The 21,559-nt window shown below is 37.0% G+C and overlaps 1 protein-coding gene across 3 annotated transcripts in view; it reads left to right on the forward strand.

The window, feature by feature from the left end:
- The window catches only part of UBR3 (ubiquitin protein ligase E3 component n-recognin 3), a 260,446-nt gene that overhangs the window by 80,487 nt on the left and 158,400 nt on the right, over positions 1-21,559 (forward strand). For all 3 annotated transcript variants that reach the window (XM_026454174.1, XM_026454176.1, XM_026454177.1), the window contains exons 9-11: positions 4,200-4,379; positions 5,428-5,561; positions 13,496-13,582. In XM_026454174.1, coding sequence (XP_026309959.1) covers positions 4,200-4,379; positions 5,428-5,561; positions 13,496-13,582 — 401 coding nt within the window. The remainder of the gene's footprint in view (positions 1-4,199; positions 4,380-5,427; positions 5,562-13,495; positions 13,583-21,559) is intronic.

The following is a 21,559-nucleotide window of genomic DNA, read 5'->3' on the forward strand; positions in this document are numbered from 1 at the left end:
TCTTTTACGCTCAAAAGTGTCCCAGTTTATATGATAAATTATGTGGTTTACCTTTTTTGTAAACTACATGTTGAGGAAGCCAGTGGTCATAGTTTAAACTTTACCTTGCTTGATTTTCAGTTGCATTTCACGCTGTTGATTCTCTTTCTGTGGCCCAGCACTCTTCTCTACTTGTCCTATCAATATTGGTGTTTCTTGGCACTTTGTTCTCGTGTCTCTGCTTTTCACACTTTTCCCATATTTTTCTGAAATCATATTATATGGTATCAGTTGCTTTTTACATATGCTTCTAATGCAGTTAGTGTTTTCTAGAAATTCTTATACAAATTAAATTTTCAACAAGCTGAAATAAAGATTTTTAAGATCTTTAAGTATAATTTTTTTTAGCAGTAAATTACATTATTTCCAGCCAAGGTCTAAAACTATCTTTAGAAGCCTTCAAACTTTGCCATACTATTTTTTCCTCTTTCAGTAGTAGCATAAGATATTATGATACATATTTACTGCTTTTCTAAAAGTATCATAAGCTTTTCCCATTTTTACAGTAAGTATTAGAATAAACCTTAACTATACTGAACTATCCATAACTAGCCACAGATACTACAACAAGATCTCTGTACTTTCTTTTTATTTTTTAGCAGCCTCTATCTAGCCTTGGCTTGAATTGTTGTTAGATAATATTTTAAAATTTTATCTATACTTTTAATAAATACAGGAGCTGATACAATGAGAATTTGCTTGGCCACAGCAATAGCTGAAGACTAAAGAGAAACAGCCTTATAGTAGTACGTGATTCCTACCTTATACTTTTACTTTTTTATATTCAATATTATACCATATGCTTTGTGGTTCCAAACATAGCTCATAATTTTTCATGTCCCAGAAATGTTAGAATTTGTCTTTTGAAACAGTCTTTGTAAAGTGGAATCTAAAACCATGTGTTGCATGACATAGGAATGTCTGCAGATGCTCATAATCCCAGATTGCCTTTCCTCCCTGCATATCAAGCTACTTATTGAACTATATTGTTTGGATGTCTATAAACACCCCAAACACACAATGTTCACAGCAAAGACTCATTATTGCTCCATTAATCTGACTTCTTTTAGATTATCCTGTGTGTGTGTGTGTATATACATGAGCACATGAATGTGTATTTTGATTCCAGTGTCTAACCATTCTAAACAGTTGTGCAGCCTAAAAACCTAGGAGTTGTCTTTTACTTCTTTTTACTCCATGCAGATGTAGCAGACGTTACCAACTGTCCTTCAAATCTTTTGAATATCTTTACATAGCCTCTTCATCACTGCATCTTTTTGCCACCACCACAGTTCAAGCCATGGCCATCTCTAAGCCTCTTATCTCTTGTTGTCACTCTCCTTCAGTCACTTTTTATATTACACTTCTTATAATATTCTCTCTCTTAAAACCCCCTAGTGGCTTTCCATTCTCTTCCTGTGAACTCTAAAGTCTGGACGCTGGTTTATAAGACCCTGTAGCCTCATTTGTACCATGCATCCTCTGCATTCTTTCTTTAAGTGATTCTAACCTTTTCTTATGTACTGCTCTTTCTACCTATAGCACCATCTACTCTCCCATCACTAGTTTATCTGGTTAATCCTAATTCCTGCTTTATTTTATAGGCCTCAGTTTAAACTTCACTTCCTCAGGAGAGTCTTTTTTTTTTTTTTTTTTTTTTGAGACGGAGTCTTGCTCTGTCACTTAGGCTGGGGTGCAGTGGCACAATCTCGGTTCACTGCACCCTCCGCCTCCCAGGTTCAAGCGATTCTCCTGTCTCAGCCTCCCGAGTAATTGGGATTACAGGTGCCCGCCACTCTGCCCAGCTAATTTTAGAGGTGGGGGTTTCGCCATGTTGGCCAGGCTGGTCTCGAACTCTGACTTCAGGTGATCCACCCACCTCGGCCTCTCAAAGTGCTGGGATTACAGGTGTGAGCCACTATGCCCAGCCAAGTCTTTTCTTGAATTGTAGTCTAGCTTTATTTGTTCTTATGACTCCCTGTACTTTTCCCGTTACAGCCCTTATCACACTCTGCCTTCTTAGGTGTTAATCTCCATGAAGACAGGGATCATCTAAATCTTGATTTATTTACTACTTTATTCTCAGAGATTAGTTGAAAACCTGACCCTTAGTAGGTGCTCAATAAATATTTGTTGATGAGTGGATTTAATTTAACACTGAATCATTGCTCTTTATATCTGTAATGAGGAAAGTACCAGTTTGAGTAAAAATAGAAGTCCTAATCATTTTATTTCATTAATGATTCCAAGGCGTTTTTCACAAGAACAGTAGTATTTAAGCAATGTCAGGAAAATAGTGAGTTTGATTAATTATATTCTGCTTATTCATCCTCTGGTTTCAATTATATACAACAGTGATTCTCAATTTTTAACTTAAAAAAAATCCCAACATTCCTTAGCACTGTCGCATCAATATCAGTGGCTCACTAGCTCAGAAGTGGAACTGTAGTTGTCAGTCATGGGGGTGCTTTTCAGAATCTCAGGGGTTAGTATAAATAATTTGTAAGAAGCCCCTAATCCTTACTTCCTCATTGAGTTAGACCCTCCCTTGTCCATTGAGGAGTACTGAAAGAGAGTGTACTTAACTTCAGTGGGCCCTGTTCTTAGACATTGTTAAATTTATTTAATATTTGGTAAAATAATTCTGTGGACTGAAACCTAAGTTTAATGTATGGAAATTAAAAAGTGCAGTAGAGGCCCTCCTGACTGATGAGTATGACTGGTAGGTAGGTAGTTGAATAAGTTGGTTAAAGTGAGGACTCATTTAAAAAAATGATATGAGCTGGGTGTGGCGGCACACACCTGTAATCCCAGCTACTGAGAAGGCTGAGGTGGGAGGAATGCTTGAACCCAGGAGTTTGAGTCCAGCATGGGCAACATAGTGAGACCCCCATCTTTGAAAAAAAAAAAATATATATATACCTTAAACATTGTATTTTAACTTAAAACGCGGAACTGTGTGTTCATTCTCCAGGCTTTTAACTTTGGGCAAAGTATTTTCAGGATATGGTTTCCTTGAGTGGAGTTCTCGTTCATCTTTTTTATAAATAGCACATCTATGAAGCATCATCTGTGGATTCTAATTTTAATCTCTTTAAAATAGAGTTAGAATATAAAGCAATCTGAGTGTAAAATATACTTATAGGTTTTATGATTTTTCTGTCCCAAGGTTTTTTAGCTTTTTTTCCTGGCACTTGTTTTTATTTTGTTGTCTCTCAAAAGCATATGATTCAGTTTCTGTAATACCTCTCTGTGCTTTCACATGTCATTAGTTCATATACTTTTGATCTAAATTGTGTAATTATGATAAAAAGAACAATTAGCATAAATGGAAACAAAAATTGACTCTAGGTAACCATACACCCCAGCTTGTGTACAGGGAATGAGCTACGAGCCTTGAGCATTCCATGTATTATGGGTGTTAATATGCTTTACAATGGGAATGGAAACTTCCTAGTCCAGTGAGTCAGTGAAGTTGGAATAGGTTAAAGAGAGCTAATATATATATACTAATAATTTTTAATGATAAATATTTTGTACAAGCCTATCCCCCCACCACCCCCAACGATGTATTTAAACTATTTTTTTTTCACAGCTTAAGAAGTTGGTGTGTGTGTTTTTCTTTTTTTTAAATATGTGTTTTTTCTTTTATCTTTGAAATACTGTTTGCTAAAAATTGTGTTGATGTATTCTTTGAATAGAAGAAAGGAATTAAATGTATGTCTCTTGAAATCATACAGATTTGATTGATAAGATGAAATGAGATCAATCTAGGGGTAAAAATTTTTTATTGATTGGATCAGAAAATATTGCATTATATCATTAGAATCAAGAAAATAAGGTTTTATAAACATACAGCTACTTCAGTATCATGTCATATATTGGACATATGGTAATAATTACTATAATGATATGCTAAGTACTTTTTGTTAATGTTTCATGTAATTATTTTAAGATGGATGTTTTTATTTTCCACTTTATAGATGAGGAAATTGATTCAGAGAGTGTAAATATTGTGCCTAAAGCCATATAGGTATTAAATGGAAGGCTGGGGTTTGAATTTAGGTATATTTGATTCTAAAGTGTATGTATTCTGTATTATTTGTTAAGCTTTTAAAAAAATCTTACGACATTTTTGGGTTTTGTATGTCTTTTTTTAGATGAAGAAAATAGTTTACATGTGGTAGTGAACTGTGGAGAAGCATTACTGAAGAATAACACTTATTGGCCTCTTGTTAGTGATTTTATTAATATTCTTTCTCATCAAAGTGTGGCCAAGAGATTTTTAGAGGATCACGGTTTGTTAGTTACATGGATGAACTTTGTATCTTTCTTTCAAGGTATGAATTTTACTGGTACCTTTGTTAATTTTTTGGTTTACAAAATTCCTAATGCTAAATTATTAAACATCAATTAAAACATAATAGCATATCATTCAGGCTACATATGAAATATCTCATTATTTTAATTGGTATTTGTAAGTACTCTAATAAATTGTTCATAAAACATACCGAGGAATTAGGAAAAATGTCAAATGATTGAAAAAGAAACAGGAGTATAACTTTTTTAAGCATTTAAAAAATTTAACTTAATTTTTTTATTTTTAGTAGAGACAGGGTCTCACTATGTTGCCCAGGCTGGTCTAGAACTCCTGGGCTCAACCAGTCCATTTGCCTCAGCTTCTCAAAGTGCTGGGATTACTAGGATTAGCCACTGTGCCTGGCTTTGAAGCATTTGTAACCATTAATCTAGAAATGTGAAATCTATTCTCTGAGAAAGATTTATAACACATAAAACTTTCAAGTAAGATCAATTAAAATTATTTTCAGTGGCTTATGCCTGTAATCCCAGCACTGGGAGGCTGAGACGGGTGGATCACGAGGTCAGGAGATCGAGACCATCCTGGCTAACACGGTGAAATCCCGTCTCTACTAAAAAACAAAAAAATTAGCCGGGCGTGGTGGCGGGCGCCTGTAGGCCCAGCTACTCGGGAGGCTGAGGCAAGAGAATGGTGTGAACCTGGGAGGTGGAGCTTGCAGTGAGCTGAGATCACGCCACTCCACTCCAGCCTGGGCGACAGAGCGAGACTCCATCTCAAAAAAAAAAAAAAAAAAAAAAAAATTTAATTTTTTTGACTTTCTTGTTTAAAAGATATTCAGTTTGTTACATGAGACAATTCATAACATGTTTCTAAGAAAACCTAGTTTGTAAAAAATTCTGAAAGGACTAGATTGTTTCATTTTTAGTCATTTGCTTCTGTATGTACTGTGTCAGTAATGCCATTTGTGTGCATAAATGTGTTTGGGACTGGGAATTGTTGTACTTGATATTTAATATGAATGTGTGCTTCCACTTGACAAGGTTTATATCTGCTTTAATTTTTGCAAGGTATGAACTTAAACAAGCGAGAACTAAATGAGCATGTGGAATTTGAGTCTCAGACCTACTATGCTGCCTTTGCTGCTGAACTTGAGGCCTGTGCACAGCCAATGTGGGGGCTTTTATCACATTGTAAAGTTAGGGTATGTTGGAAATATTTTTGTTAATTTCTGTGTTTATTTAAGAAAAAGACTTGTGAAAATATTGGTTTGTTCATTTGTATATAATGTGTAGTGTTTAATTTTGTTTCAAATTGAATTCAACTTTATGAAAATTGACCCGAGACGGTAATTTTCATTCTTAGGCAGTTTGGAATTCATTATTATCAGATTTTTCCAGCCTGTTGCTATTGTGAACAATCTTTGGAACTTCATTAGTCTCCACATTCATCTTTATTGTTTCATTTATTATCAGTTGCCTAATGCTTCTTATCTTTCAAGGAGTAGGATAGTCCTCAATGTTACACTTTCAAGATTCCAAGGACAAAACAAGTATAAATTTCACAAACCTTCCAGTGATTGTTATATAATGTATATTATAATATATACTATTATAAGCATTGGTTTGATGGGTCTCCAGAAACTTTGGGCAATCCAGACAAATGGAATCCCTGACCCTATTAAACTAAAGACTTGACTAAAATTTTGATATATGGACACCATGCAGTTCCAGCCTGTTGTCCTGTACCAGTAATCATGCTGGACAAGATTTTGTAGTAGACATATTTTGAAGCCCTGGGTTCTAGTTTTGGCTCTGCCTCTTTTTTACTTGGTTGACTTGGTCAGCTCATTTAAAAATATTTGAATTTCTCAATCTGTTTCCTGACCTTTTAAAAACAAAGTGAAATAGAAATGGACAGTAAATCTTGCTCTTTGTTATTGTGAAGCTCTCTTCCATCTACCACTTAAACGTATGTGTTTCTTTAAGTAGATTTATACTGTATTTTGTTAGTTCAACCATTCTCTAAATGCAGATGACTCACAACCTTGTTACAGTCTTAATAGGTTCAAATTTCTTTCTTTTCTTTTTTTTTTTTTAGAGGGAGTCACTCTCTGTCGCCCAGGCTGGAGTGCAGTGGCGCCAGCTCCGCTTACTGCAACCTCCATCTCCCAGGTTTAAGCAATTCTCCTGCCTGAACCTCCTGAGTAGCTGGGATTACAGGTGTGCACGAGCACACCTGGCTAATTTTTGTATTTTTAGTAGAGACAGGGTTTCACCATGTTGGTCCGGTTCAAATTTCTAACAGGTCTGATTATTAATGTAGATCCCCTTGTAGGTACATGAATTTTCTCAGGTTCTGAATTAACTTTTAAAAACTATCTGTCCATACTATATTTCCTTTTGTGCCCTTTTTGTCATTTAATGGTATCTTAAATTACTTAATTGTCCATTCTGGAAACTTTCTTCCCATGCTGTACTAGCTGTGCTCAACCTGTAATCAGATACTAAGAATCTTTCTTTCATTCCAGAAATATTCCTCTCCTGCCTTTTTCCTTTATTTCTCTGTATTTTAGAAATATGGATTATTAATGTATTTTAAAAATGTGGACTATTAAGGTAACTTCTTAACTGGTTTTCCTATTTCTAGACTCTTTCTACTGTGACCTATCTCAATACCAAACTTACTTTTCTAAGCTCTATAAATCTCCCTCTCCTTTACTTAAAAATCATTCAAGTTCTCATCACTTTACAGGATAACATCTATTTTTTTTCTAGAGACATTTAAAATTCTCCACAAGTTACCCTCAACTTGCCTCTCATAATTCATTATCTTTTATTTTTTATTTTTTGAGATGGAGTCTCACTCACTGTCGCCCAGACTGGAGTGCAGTGGTGCGATCTCAGCTCACTGCAACCTCTGCCTCCTTGGTTCAAGTGATTCTTCTGTCTCAGCCTCCCAAGTAGCTGGGATTACAGGTGTGCACCACCATGCCTGGCTAATTTTTGTATTTTTAGTAAAGACAGGGTTTCACCATGTTGCATAGATGTGTCTCAAACTCCTGACCTCAGGTAAACTGCCCACCTTAGCCTGTAATTCATCTTCTTATACCACCTCTCCCTCCGTACCTTTATTGGATTGATTATTATTCCTCAACGTGCAGTGTCCTTTCTTGATCCCTGTGCTTTTGTTCAAGCTAGTCTCTTTCTTTGGCATGCATTCTTTCATTCTCTTTTGTTGGCTCAGTGTTTTCCTTGCATGAGAAAGTTATCTTGGAAGCTTAAAAAATATGTATGCATGAGCCCCACTGTCAGAGGTTTTGATTCACTAGATATGCAGTGGGACCTAGGTAGTGATTCTAACCAAAATGAAGAACAATTAATATTAACTCTTTGACATTTTAAAGTTTTCTTCAAATATTCTGAAGACTCAGATATATCATCTTCTCATTTATTCCTCCAGTCAGGTTGTTTTCATAATGTACCTTGTTTAATTTCCACTGTAGCATTTATCAAGAAACTGTCATATAGTATGAGGTTTGTTTGTTCATTTATTCAAAAAATATATGCCAGACATTATTTAGATGCTTAAATTTTTAGTACTGAACCAAACAGATGCGGTTCTTGCTCTCATGGGTGAGATAAACCTTAAGTAAGTAAACACATCTGTTTACTACACACACAAGCTTTCGTAAAGTGCTTTTTGGGAAAATAACAGGTTGTTATGAAGGAGAGTAATGAGTATGAGGACTGACGATTTGAGTATCAGAGAATGTCTTTATGAAGAGAGAATATGAAGGGCCCATCTCTGTGAAGGTTAAATTGGGGTTAGTGGTGGTCGTGCTGGAGGTTAGAGATTAGAGGGAATAGCCTACCTTCGGTAGGAAAGTGATTGGTCCCTTTTTTTTTTTTTTTGAGACGGAGTCTCGCTCTGTCTCCCAGGCTGGAGTGCAGTGACACAATCTCGGCTCACTGCAAGCTCCCCCTCCCGGGGATTACGCCCTTCTTCTGCTTCAGCCTCCCGAGTAGCTGGGACTACAGGCGCCCACCACGACGCCTGGCTACTTTTTTGTGTTTTTTTTTTAGTAGAGACGGGGTTTCAGCGTGTTAGCCAGGATGGTCTCGATCTCCTGACCTCATGATCTGCCCGCGTCGGCCTCCCAAAGTGCTGGGATTACAGGCGTGAGCCACTGCGCCCGGCCGTGATTGATCTTTTTAAGGAATTTGTGGCTGGAACCACAGAGTAAACAAGGTGGAGTTGGAGAGAGAGGCAGAGATCAGATTATTATTGCAGGTATTCGCAGATCATGTTAAGGACTCTTGGATTCAATTTTAAGGAGAAGCCACTGAAGATTTTTAAGCAAGGTTTAATGTGATCAGATTTACACTTAAAAGATCGTTCTGTTCCTGGAGAAGACTGGATTTGAGCAGGAGTAGCATGGGTGGGAAGCAGCAAGACCAGGAGTAAATAGACCAATTAAGATGCTTCAGTAAATTGATCTCACTTGTATGTAGAATCTAAAAAAGTTGAACTTATAGCAGTAGAGAGTAGAATGATGATTTCCAGAAGCTGGGGCTGAGGGAGTGGGAAATGGGGAGATTTTGACTAAAGGGTACAAAGTTTTAACTAGAGAGGAGGAATAACTTTTTGAAATCTATTGCACAGCATGGTGACTGTAGTTAATAATAATGTATTTTACATTTCAGAATTGCTAAAGGAATAGGTTTTTAATGCTCTCACTACAAAAAATGATAAGTGTCTGAGGGGATGGATATGTTAATTAGCTTGATATACTTATCCCACAATCCTTGTGTGTGTGTGTGTGTGTATATATATATATATATGTATGTATATACACATATATTTATCTCGAAACATCACATAATACCTCATAAATACATGTAGTTATTATTTGTCAACTAAAAGATGCTATGACAGTAGTCTGAACATGAAATTCAGGTAGCATATATATTTGATATATATATATTCAAAGTGTATTTTGGATATTCAAGATATATTTTTGAGGTAGCATCTACAGGCTTGGTGATGGATTGTACATTATTGATGAGAGAGACTTTTGAGTTACACTGTATGGAAGTGCTATTTACAAAGGTAGTAAAGACTGAGAGAATGTCAAGTTTAGAGAGATCAGAGTTAGCTTTAAATAGGTTAAGTTTGAGATGCCCGTGAAATGTCCACGTAGAAATAGAGAATAGGCAGTTGGATATATGAGTCTCATGCTCAAAAAGTAAGTCTGGACTGAGGTTATGTATTCTAGACCCTTAGACATATAGAATATATTTATCACTAAGGGATGGAATGAGAATAAATAGGGAGAAGAGAGATGTGAACCCCGAAGAAAGAACTGTCATTTAGATATTAAGGATAGGGAGAAGAGAAAAATCAGAAGAATGCCATGTCATGTATGTAAGCCAACGGAAGATACTCGGTAAAGTGGGTTGATATGATACTGATATAAAAAGATCAATATTTTAAGAAGATTATTCTGACTACTGTGTTTAAGATGAATTTGAATTATGAGGCTGAGGTTATGTTTGTCTCTTTGATAATGAAAAATTATTGTTTCTGGGCAATAGTTCATATTTCAGCTTTGAAGGCTAGAATTACAATGCAGTATGGTTCTCCTAATCTATGAAATAAAGAGAACAGAGAGAAAACAGGCTCCTGTTGTCCTAGCAGTATCAGAGAGTAACTTCTCAGTTATAGGAGCATCTGGTTCCTAGATAAGACGTTCTCTTGGTGAACACTTACACTATGTGAGACATTGTTCTATGCACTTTTCTTATATTCTTATCTAACCTTCATTGCATCTCCTATAAAGTACATGGCATCATTCTGTTCTTTCAGAGGTTAAATAACTTGCTTAAGTTCACATACTGTAAGTAGACACTGAATTTGAAAGCAAATTCATCTGATTTAAAAACCAATGCTCTTTATCACTTTGCTATAGTTGTTTTTTAAGCAAGAATATCCAAAGCTTTTTAGCTGCAGTGCTGTCAGGGTTTAGAAGTATAAACTAGAAGAAACACTATTATTTATAGGAAAATAAATGTTATTTCTCTGTTTAAATTTTCTACTGTAAAATATAAAACTTAAGGATTAAGTAATTTAAAAGGAAACTTCACTTGATAAATTACTGTCTTTGTATGATTGCATTGAATGCTATTTGATTCTTGAAAACATTAAGGGCTAGTTAAAAAAAATACTACTACCGAGATAGCTCAGTCAGTACGGCATCATACTTTTAATGCTAGATTAACTAATGACATGAAGATTGGATAAGAGAATGACACGTTTCTAGAATTTTACTGATACTTGCTTTCTAAGGAGAAAATTAAACTGCAAAATCTTCATCCGGTGGCAACTATAGGTTACTACAGACTTGATAGAAGATTAATGTGGTCTTAACTCTTTGGAGCACTTAATTACTTGTCACACATAGTGTTAACCTATGATACAGAGCATTTTATATACGTCATTTCACTTGCCTCTTCAGGACAGTACTGGGAAGTAGGTTGTATTATGCCCATTTTTACATGTGGAGAAACTGAGACTCATAAAATTTAAGTAATTTGTTCAAGGTCATAAAACTACTAAGTTAGCATGCATACTGACTTTTTTGGGGGTTGGGGAGTGGTGGTAGTGGGAAGATAGGAGAGAGACAATCAGAACATGATTATGAAATATGCTGTATTTATGAATGGAATTAACTGGTCACCGTTTTAAGACTCTTAGTACCTACTTGTCAAATTGTTCTCCAGAAGGTGGTACCAGTTTACACTTGGACTAAGAGCCTGTAATGGTACCCATTGCCCAAATGCTTGATGAAATAGGAGAACGTTTGGTTTTAAAAGTTTATTTATCTGTGAATTACCTGCTGCTTTAGTTTGGTTATGACAGATTATTTATGATAACTTGTAAGTGCCATTAATTTGTTTTCAGTGAGAGGTGTGGAATAGAATGTATAAAATAATATTTTATAAATATAAATCTCATATAGCATAGATTAAAACAGGATGAGAATGTTAGTAAGGTGACCAGGTAAGTGATTTTGATCTGTATTGTGGGAATGGAAATAGGCATGAAGCTATATGATAATATCAAGCAAGAATTGACATGACATGGAGATGAGTAAGGTGAAGGAGAAGTCAAGAATGAATGTGAGACTTTCAGCTTTTTAAAAAGGCATGTTTATATCATTTACATAGGTAGCTGATGAGTTTAACCCACGTGGCTTTGATGCTTTCTGCACTTACACATTTTACATTGATACCCCAAAATGTCTTTTTTTAACTTAAATAAAATTCACCATTTAACCATTTTAAAGTATATACTATTCAGTGGTTTACAGCGTATTCACAAAGTTTACCACTACTACCACTATCTAATTCCAGAGTATTTCTATCACCCCCAAAAGAAATTGCATACCTCCCAATTCCAACCTCCCCTCATTTCTTGGAAACACTAATCTACTTTCAGTCTTTATAAATCTGCCTAGTCTGGACATTTCATATAAATGGAATCCTATAATATGTGGCCTTTTGTGTCTGGCTTCTTTCACTTAATGTAATGTTTTCAAGGTTCAGCTGTGTTGTAGCATGTCTCAGTACTGCATTCCTTTTTCTATCAGAGTAATATATCATCATATGGATATACAACATTTCATTTGTCCTTTCATTAGTTGATAGATATTTTGGTTGATTCCACTTTTTGGCTGCTATGAATAATACTTCTGTGAATATTTATGTACATTTTTTTGTGTGAACGTATGTTTTCAATTCTCTGGAAATATACATAGGAGTAGAATTGCTTGGTTGTATGGTAACTCTATATTTAACTTACCAAAAAACTGCCAAACTTTTTTTTTTCTTTTTGAGATAGGGCCTCACTCTGTTGCCCAGGCTGGAGTGCAGTAGCCTGATCATAACTCATTGCTTCCTTAAACTCCTGGGCTCAAGCAGCCCTTCCACCTCAGTCTCCCTCCCAAGTAGATAGGACTATACATGCATGCCACCACTCTTGACTAATTTTTAAATTTTTTTCGCAGAGACAGAGACTTGCTGTGTCCCAGCTAGTCTTGAACCCCTGGCCTCAATTGATGCTTCTGACTTAGCTTCCCACAGTGTTGCCATTATAGACGTAAGACACCATGCCCAGCTGCAAACAATTTATCAAAGCAGCCGTACCATTTTACAGTCTCATCGCAGTATATGAGGATTCCAGTTTCTCTGCATCCTTCCTAACACTTTCTGTTTACATTTTTAAAATTATAGCCTCTCTAGTTGGTGTGAAGTGGTATCTCATTGTGGCTTTGATTTGCATTTTCCTATGATGTTGAGCATCTTTGTATGTGCTTATTAGTCATTTGTGTATTTTCTTGGGAGAAATGTCTTTTTAAATCCTTTGCCTGTTGTTGTTGTTTTTGGTGAGCAAGCCTATCATTATTTCTATTTCTGTTTAGTTTGGAACTCACCTATTTTGGTGGATCTGTTTTACCACAAAACATTGTAGCTGTCTTTTACAGTACTTTTACTTCAAATGGCACACACATCATGTCTTTTCCCTAATTCTGTGGTAAGTCAGGGTATTCACAGGTTACTTACAGTCCGCATATGCTCTGCCCTTTCTTTTTAATTGTGTAAAATATACATAACATTTACCACTAACTATTTTTAGCTGTGAAATTCAGTGACTTGAAGTACATTTACAGTGTTGTACAACTCTCGCTACTATCCATGTCCAATACTTTTTCATCAGCCGCAAAGAAGCTCTGTACCCATTAAACAATGACATTAGGGAATTTATAATAAATTGGTGGGGGAGTCTCTTGAAATGGAGTTTGATTGAAATCTATTTAAAATCTATTTCAGCTTTCATTCATTTTTAGAAACGTATTGTAAAAAAGGAAACATATCGACTTATTTAATTTTCATATTTGTCACTGGTTGTTTATGAAGGGACAATTTCTTGAAATGGCAAATATAATATTGAAAATGTTTACGTTTTGCCATTTTATGTATACACAATGCATATAATGATTATGTATTGCATATAATTTAATGTTGAAAATATATGTTTATATATTACACATTTATTATATATAACTTGCTATTTTAGGAAACTCAAGAATATACCCGAAATGTTGTTAGATATTGCCTTGAAGCTCTTCAAGACTGGTTTGATGCTATTAACTTCGTAGATGAGGTATGTATATTTTTTGATGTATGTAAAGACATTTAAGAAAAGTGTTAGATTTCATTTAATGTTGAAAATAATACCTTTTCATAGGAGAGGGAAGGAAGTAATGAACATATTAGGCTTTGAAAAAGAGAAACCTAAAGGGGAGACTAGTTCTTTAGTTCTTTGACATTTAGGAGATTCTGGAGCACACTAATATGTCTGCTTATTTCCTAGAGAAGAGTGGCATGATTTGTTTTTCCATTATTAAGTATATATGTTTCATTATTTCTTATTGAGTGAAAATTAGTTTCAGTTGAATATATAAAAGTGACAATGCAAGTGTGAATAGGATAGGGGAGATTAATGAAAAGGGTATCACAACTCTATTAATTGGACAGTGTTCTGCTTGTCAGAGTAGGAAAAGATGGGCTTGAACAAAGGTGATTATTGTTAATAATGAGAAGAGCTGGCACAGGACTTGGTATGTATGAATTGAACAAGTCATTGCTTTTATTAGTCAGCCAAGTTTACCATCAGAAGCTCCTTCTATTCCTCTTATGAAGTAGGGTCAGAATGTGCCATATGCAAAATAAAGACCATGTTTCAGACAGCTCACCCCCACTTCATCTAGTTTCTGAACCTTGGGCACACAGAACATTGCTGTGTGTTTGTGTATATGTGGAGGGTAGGCAAATATTATCTCTTGTGTGTATGTGTGTTTTTTTTCCTTTCTGTTTTAAAAATTTTTGACACAATCACAAATCTATTGAAAAGTTGAGTGGACAAAGAACTTTCTATTCTTGAACCATTTGAGAGTTCAATTGTTGACTTGATGCCTCACTACCCCCATGCATTTAAGTGTTTCCTACAAACAAGGATATTTTCTTATATAGCCAGAATGCAACTATAAAAATCATTAATATATTATTAATATTTAATTCTTATAAGTCATTCATGTTTTATCAGTTGTCCCATGATATCTTTTATAGAAAAAGGATCTGGTTCAGAATTGCATTTTGTTATCATGTCTCTAATCTCCTTCTGAGACATTTTCCCAGTCTTTCTTTGCATTTTCGGACAGTGACTTTTTTTTTTTTTTTTTGAGACAGAGTCTCACTCTGTTGCCCAGGCTGGAGTGTGATCTCCGTTCACTGCAACCTCTGCCTCCCAGGTTCAAGCAATTCTCCTGTCTCAGCCTCCTGAGTAGCTGGGATTACAGGTGCGTGCCACCGCACCCAGCTGATTTTTTTGTATTTTTAGTAGGGACAGGGTTTCACCATGTTGGCCAGGCTGGTCTGGAACCCCTGACCTCAGTTGATTCACCCGCCTCAGCCTCCCAAAGTGCTGGGATTACCAGTGAGTCACTGCTCCTGGCCAGGACAGTGACATTTTGAAGAATGCCTCTCAGTTTGGGTTTGTTTCATGATTAGATTCAGATTATGTATCATTTTCAGGAATATTACAGAAGTGATGTTGTAGTCTTTTCATCGCATCCTATCTGGTGGTTTGTGATTTGTGTTCTATTACTGATGATGTTCCCTTTGATCACTTGATTAGGGTGGTACCTGCTAGACTCTTTCATCATAAAATTACCCTTTTTCTCATGTAATTAATAAAGCATTTTGTGATCCAGTTTTTAATTCATTCATTTATTTTTGTCTCTAGAGATTCATAGTTTCTATTTTATTCAATGGGTTATAAGCTATTTCTGTCATTATTTGATGCTCAAATTGCTTCAGATTTGGCCAGTGAGAGCCCCTTTAAGCTTAGTTTCTACTTGTCCCATCATTTTTTGAGAACTTCCATGTTTTCTGGCCCATCAGGATGTTTCAGACTCATAGTTTCCCCATCCATTCCTGGAATCAATCATTTCTTTATGGATCCCTGGTTACTTTTAGTGTGGAACAATATTTAGAAAAATCTAGGTGCTACATGTGCTCATTGCTATTGGCGTATCACTGCTCCCAGGACTTCACAGTGAACAGAGGAGTGTATGTATGTAAGTACATATACATATTTGCATCTGTATTTATTTTTTTGTCTACAGTGAAATCTATGAGTTCAAACTGATATTTTTAATTCAAGTTTAACGCTGTAGGATTTATTCTAGTTTTCTTCAACAGTGGAAAACCTGGCTTCCATTATCTTTAATATGTTTACTTATCTATAAATACATATTTATGTATGACCAATCTCACATATAAATATGAGAAGCGACTCTCGTCTCAGTTGCCTCTCTTTCCCCTGCACGGATGCCTCATTTCCCTGCTTTGACTCTGAGTCCTCATTCTATTCCCCCTTTTCCCACACGTGGACACCCTCCTCATCCTGCCTGGGCTCTGACTCCCCACTTTGGACTGCCCTTCTATGGAGAAGCCCTGTTCACCCTCTTTGTGCTTGAAACTCCCGTACCAGGCTCTTCCTGTTTTTGGATGTCCTCCTCATTCTGCCTTGGCTCTGATGCCTCATGCTGGGCTCTTTGCACATGTGGATAATCTCCTTACCCAGCTTGGATTTTGATTCCCTATTCCAGGCTGGCCTCCTGTATTGTTGCCCTCCTTACCTCAGTCAGGCTGTGATTCCCCATTTGGAGGCCCTCCTCACCTAGATTGGCTCTGATGCTCTACACTGGGCTGCCCTGCTGTGTGGGTCCCCTTTGACTCTGTCCACATCTGATGCCCTATGCTAGGCCACACCCCCTATGCCTGAGCAACCCCTGACATCTCAACCCCTCGATTACCCCCAACAGTTGCCCTCCTCAGTCTGAGCTCTGACTTCGCTCTCAGTTTCCTAACCTTTAGATGCTTATTTTACCGTGCTCCCTCTCTTTACCTTCCAGTGGCTTTAGGAATGGTTTAGGAAGGGAAGAACCCTTTGTTATCTTTAATTCTAATCCCTCCTTTCCTGAATTAATTTTTCTTTACCCCTCATTACCCCTCCCCCCAACATTTGTGTCAGCTCTTAGCCTTCAACCTGGATTTTGTCCATTTGGATTTTGATTCTGCCCTGACCAACTCACCTTGATTCTTTGCTTTGTGTAATTGTTGGTCTTTAGGCTTAAATTCTGTTTACGTAAATGGTAATAAGTCAGTGTTCAGAGAGAACATTCTCCAGCCTTCACGGAGCTCCATCTCACTTCCAGCCTGCTTCCCTCCTTCTTCACCCTGTCCAGGGTCAGTCCCTTAGCTGGAGCTTTAACTGAAGCTTCTCTCAATCCAGCTTTCTTTGGTGTTTGAAACTGCAGGAGTTATTGTTGAAATAGTAGCATCACTAAGGCAGCAGTAAGATTGAACTGGGGGAAGATTATACAAAAGAAAATGATATTTAAATTAATCATGCTTGGAATCAGGAGTATAGTGAAGGACAGTCAGACTCGTGTATGACATACAGAGCAGCTGAACTCTAGGAAGTAGTGTATTTGTTTTTCATACAGAAATATTCTTAGGAAGATATTGAATGTTCTCAAAAACTTAAATGGATTCTTAAAAGAATAGAAATTAAGTATAGAACTTAAGGAATCAAATAATATTTATTTATTTATTTATTTATTTATTTATTTATTTATTTATTTATTTATTTATTTTTGAGATGGAGTTTTTGCTCTTGTTGCCCAGGCTGGGGTGCAGTGGCACACTCTCGGCTCGTTGCTGCCTCCACCTTCTGGGTTCAAGCGATTCTCCTGCCTCAGTCTCCCGAGTAACTGGGACTACAGGCTTGTGTCACCATGCCCAGCTAATTTTTGTATTTTTAGTAGAGATGGGGTTTCACCATGTCGACCAGGCTCGTCTCGAACTTCTGACCTCGGGTGATCCACCTACCTCGACCTCCCAAAGTTTTGGGATGACAGCCGTGAGCCACTGTGCCTGGCCCATGTCGTGTTTTTATATGGTGCTTAAAGGTTTTATTATTCCTTCTTGTTTTTGTCATTGGGAAGTGGAGATGCAGAGATATTAAATGACTTGCTTATTGTTATGTAGCAAATTGTGGTACTTCTGGGTCCACAGTCCACATTTTGGAACTCCTTGTCTGGTAGTGTTTTAACTATGTTGGTTGTTGGCAGTGGAAAGAGCTTTAACGTCAGGCAGATTTGAGTGTAAATTGTGACTCTGCCATAACTAGCTATGTGGCCTTGGATAGATTTTTTTAGGTTTAATTTTTTATATATTTTTACCTTTTTTTTTTTTAACCCTGCTGAGCCCATTTCCTCATCTGTTGAAGTTGATAACATTAACCAGTGAGGATTGACTAAGAGGCACATATTACATGTGTGATAAACATTAGTTCTTCTTCCATCCTTGTGGGTAGATGTCAGAAGTCATTATGGTAATCTAGTACAAATCAAGCAAATAATTTTTTTTTTTGAGACAGGGTCTCGCCAGTGGTCTTGAACACTTGGGCTCAGGTGATTCTCCTGCCTTGGCCTCCCAAAGTGTTGAGATTACAGGTGTGAGCCATTGTGCCTGGACAATAATATGTTTTGAATTGAAGTAAGCCAAATCAATCATATAGAAACAGGGGATGGAGTACATTTTCCTATAAGATAGGCCATTTAAGAGTTCTTAAAAACATGAATATCATGTAGGGCAACAATTGTGAGTTTGTAGCAGGTTGGGTTTGGCTAGAGTCCTCTGGTAAGAGAAAAGTAGAACATGCATTCATATAGCAAATATTTATTGAATGTTTACTATGTTGTAAACATAGGGGATATAGTGGTAAAACAGTCCCTAACTTAAGGTAGTAGAAGACAAGTATATGGTTAATTTGATTCCTGTGCTTTTGTAAAGTTGTGACCAGGTGCTATGTAGGAGGATAAAAGGGAGCACCTGACTTAGCCTGAAGAACCCAAGAAAAGCTTCTTAGTAGAAGTGTCCACCGAGCAGTCTTAAAGATACATTAATCCAGTGGGAGAAGGGATATATAACATTTGGGGCAGAGGGAATAGTGTATATACAAAGGCACAGAAGCTTAGTAAGTTAGGGGCAGTACCTATGGTGCATGAATTTGTGTGACAGAAGATGAGGTTGGAGAGGTAAGCTGTTTCTTCTCAGGAGTTGGAAGGTTATCAGGAGGCTAAAACCATAGGGAGTCATTAAAAGATGGTGAGTGGAAGAAGTTCAAGATTAAATTAATGTTTAAGTAAGACCACCTTCTGACAGCATATAGCGGGTAATAGAAGATATGTTAGTTAAGGTTCTTTTAATGCAAGGGGAAAAATAATGTAAAGCAGCCTGAGTTAAAGAAGCAGTCATTTATTATTAATACATAGGGGTGTCTCAGGGTTAGGGCATCTGGACCTCAGGGACGGACTGGAAATCTGAATAGGAGCTCTTGTCGCTTGCCTTTGCTTTGCCCTGTGTGTATGTGCCTCATTTTTTCTTCCCTTCCCGTACTTTGTCCATGTGGTGAAATACTGCCTTCTTATAGTTGCCTAATGTTACCATTTCAGACATATTCCCAGATTGTCTGTGAACGTCCCTGAATCCCAGTTCCAATTTTTTAAGAGAGAAAGTCATTGCTCAGGCTGGGTCAGATGTCCCCTGCCCTGCCTCCAGTCAGATATGGCTACTGTAAACTTGACTATCAGGCCCCAATCTCTGTGTGTGGTTGAGGTGGCAGAGAGTGGGAAAGGGAGACACATTTTGAGAAGATGGGAAGCTTGTGAGCTAGGCAGACACCACAAAAGGTGTTTTATGGAAGATAAAAGTAGAAGTAGCAGTTATCACTAAAACCTAGGCACTAGGTGTTGAGTGCCTGAGCTAAGGTTAGTTAGGTGCAGTGTAGACAGAAAGAAGAAAGTGGATTTAAGAGATTATTTAAAAAATAAGTAAACATAATTTGATACCTCATCAAATATAGGAGGCTTGTGAGAAGGAGGAAGTCTACATTTCATATTTAAATTACTGGGAATCTGGAGAAGAAATATTGAGGAGGATTGAATTTTATGGCAAAGATACTGAGTTTGGTTTGGACACACTGTATTTGTAGTCCCATGGAATATTAAGTATTGATGTTCAGTAGACACCTGAAAGTGAGATTTGGAGTTCAGGAGTGAGATTTCTGCTGAGATTTGGGAGTCAACTGGGTAGAGTTAGCAGCTGAAGCTGTGAATCTGGATAAATTCACATATAATGAGAAGACTATAGAGTGAAGAATGGAATCCAAGGACTATCAGAATATATAGGAGAAAGAAGCGCTTATCAAGTAGCCAGTCTGTGACATTAGACAAGGAAGGAATATGGACTTTAACATTATGGAGAATGTTGAATATAGGATATGCTAAAGCCCTGAAAGATAAAATAGAGTCCATGGCCTATTAGTTAATAACAATATGTACTGGGTACTGTGCTGTTTTACTTATTTCTCGCAGCTGCCCAACTCTTTATTATAACTACTCTAAGGACCAGACAGCTTAGGCACAGAGAGGCAACTTGCCCAGTTTTACAGGTAGGTGGCAGAGACAGGATTCTGCACTTAGGGGGAGGCACAGTGGCTCACGCCTGTGGTCCCAGCACTTTGGGAGGCTGAGACAGGTGGATCACTTGAGGTCAGGAGTTTGAGACCAGCCTGGGCAACTTGGTGAAACCCCATCTCTACTAAAAATACAAAAATTAGCCGGATGTGGCAGTATACGCCTGTAGTCCCAGCTACTCAGGAGGTTGAGGCAGGAGAATTGCTTGAACCCGGGAGGCAGAGGTTGCAGTGAGCCGAGATTGCGCCACTATACTCCAGCCTGGGGGACAGTGCGAGACTCAAAAAAAGAGTCTGCATTTAGGCTGGGCATGGTGATTCACGTCTATAACAACACTTTGGGAGGCTGAAGTGGGCAGATTGAGTGAGCCCAGAAGTTCGAGAGCAGTCTGGGCAACGTGGCAAAAACCCTGTCTCTACCAAAAAATACACAAATTAACCAGGCATAGTGGTGTGTGTCTGTAGTCCCAGCTACTCAGGAGGCCAAGCAGGGAGGATGACTTGAGCCCTGGAGGTGGAGGTTGCAGCTAGCTGTGATCGTGCCACCATACTCTAGCCTGGGCCACAGAGTAAGACCCTGTCTATAAAAAAAAAAAAAAAAGAGTCTGCACTTATCCAGTCTGCTTAATGCCTCAAAGGAAATAGAGAGAGATTCTGACTTAGCTAGTTGGTGTAGAATATGTTACTAAGATGATTATTGTAATGGAGGGCAAACTTTTTTAAAATTTTATTTTTAATTGTGGCAAAATACGCATAAAACATAAAATTCACTATCTTAATCATTTTTAAGTGTATAGTTCAGTCGTGTTACATGTATTTGTATTGTTGTGCAGCCAGTCTCCATAACTTTTTTGTCTTGTAAAACTGAAACTGTACTCATTAAATATCTACTCCCCATTTCCTCTTCCCCCAGCTTCTAGCAACCACCATTCTACTTTGTATCTCTATGAATTTGGCTGCTCTAAGAACCTCATATAAGTGGAATCATATAGTTACTGTCTTTTTGTGACTGGCTTATTTTACTTAGCATAATATCCCCAAGGTTTATTCATGTTACAGAACATTGTTATAATTTCCTTTCTTTTTATGGAGGGCAAACTTTTATTTATTAGAACACATTTTTATAGCCTTTACATATTGAGGAGGATGTTATTATCTTATTGGTTTTGGAAAAAATAATTATTTCAGGGATGGTGACATATTTAGACTCCTTATAACCTCTATAATGATATCACATTAGCATAATTATCTGAATGTCTGGGATAAAAATTTTTAACAAGAGAATATTTACTAAGAACTTAAAAAGCATTAAAAGCAAACAATACCTTTTTAGTTTTTAACTCATTTGTTTAAGAAGGACAGCTGTGGTATATTTTTGCCCTGTAGTGATTTTGTGATCCATGGGATTCACAGATTTAAAATACAGTTTTTGTAATATTTAAAGGAATGCATAACGTCATTCACATATTTTTTATGAAGTTTTGTATGGAGGCTGGTGTGTTTGGTACTGATTGGAAGCATCTTATCCAACTG

This window comes from Piliocolobus tephrosceles, chromosome 11 (assembly GCF_002776525.5).
Source record: "Piliocolobus tephrosceles isolate RC106 chromosome 11, ASM277652v3, whole genome shotgun sequence".
In the NCBI taxonomy this organism is placed as follows: Eukaryota; Metazoa; Chordata; class Mammalia; order Primates; family Cercopithecidae; genus Piliocolobus; species Piliocolobus tephrosceles.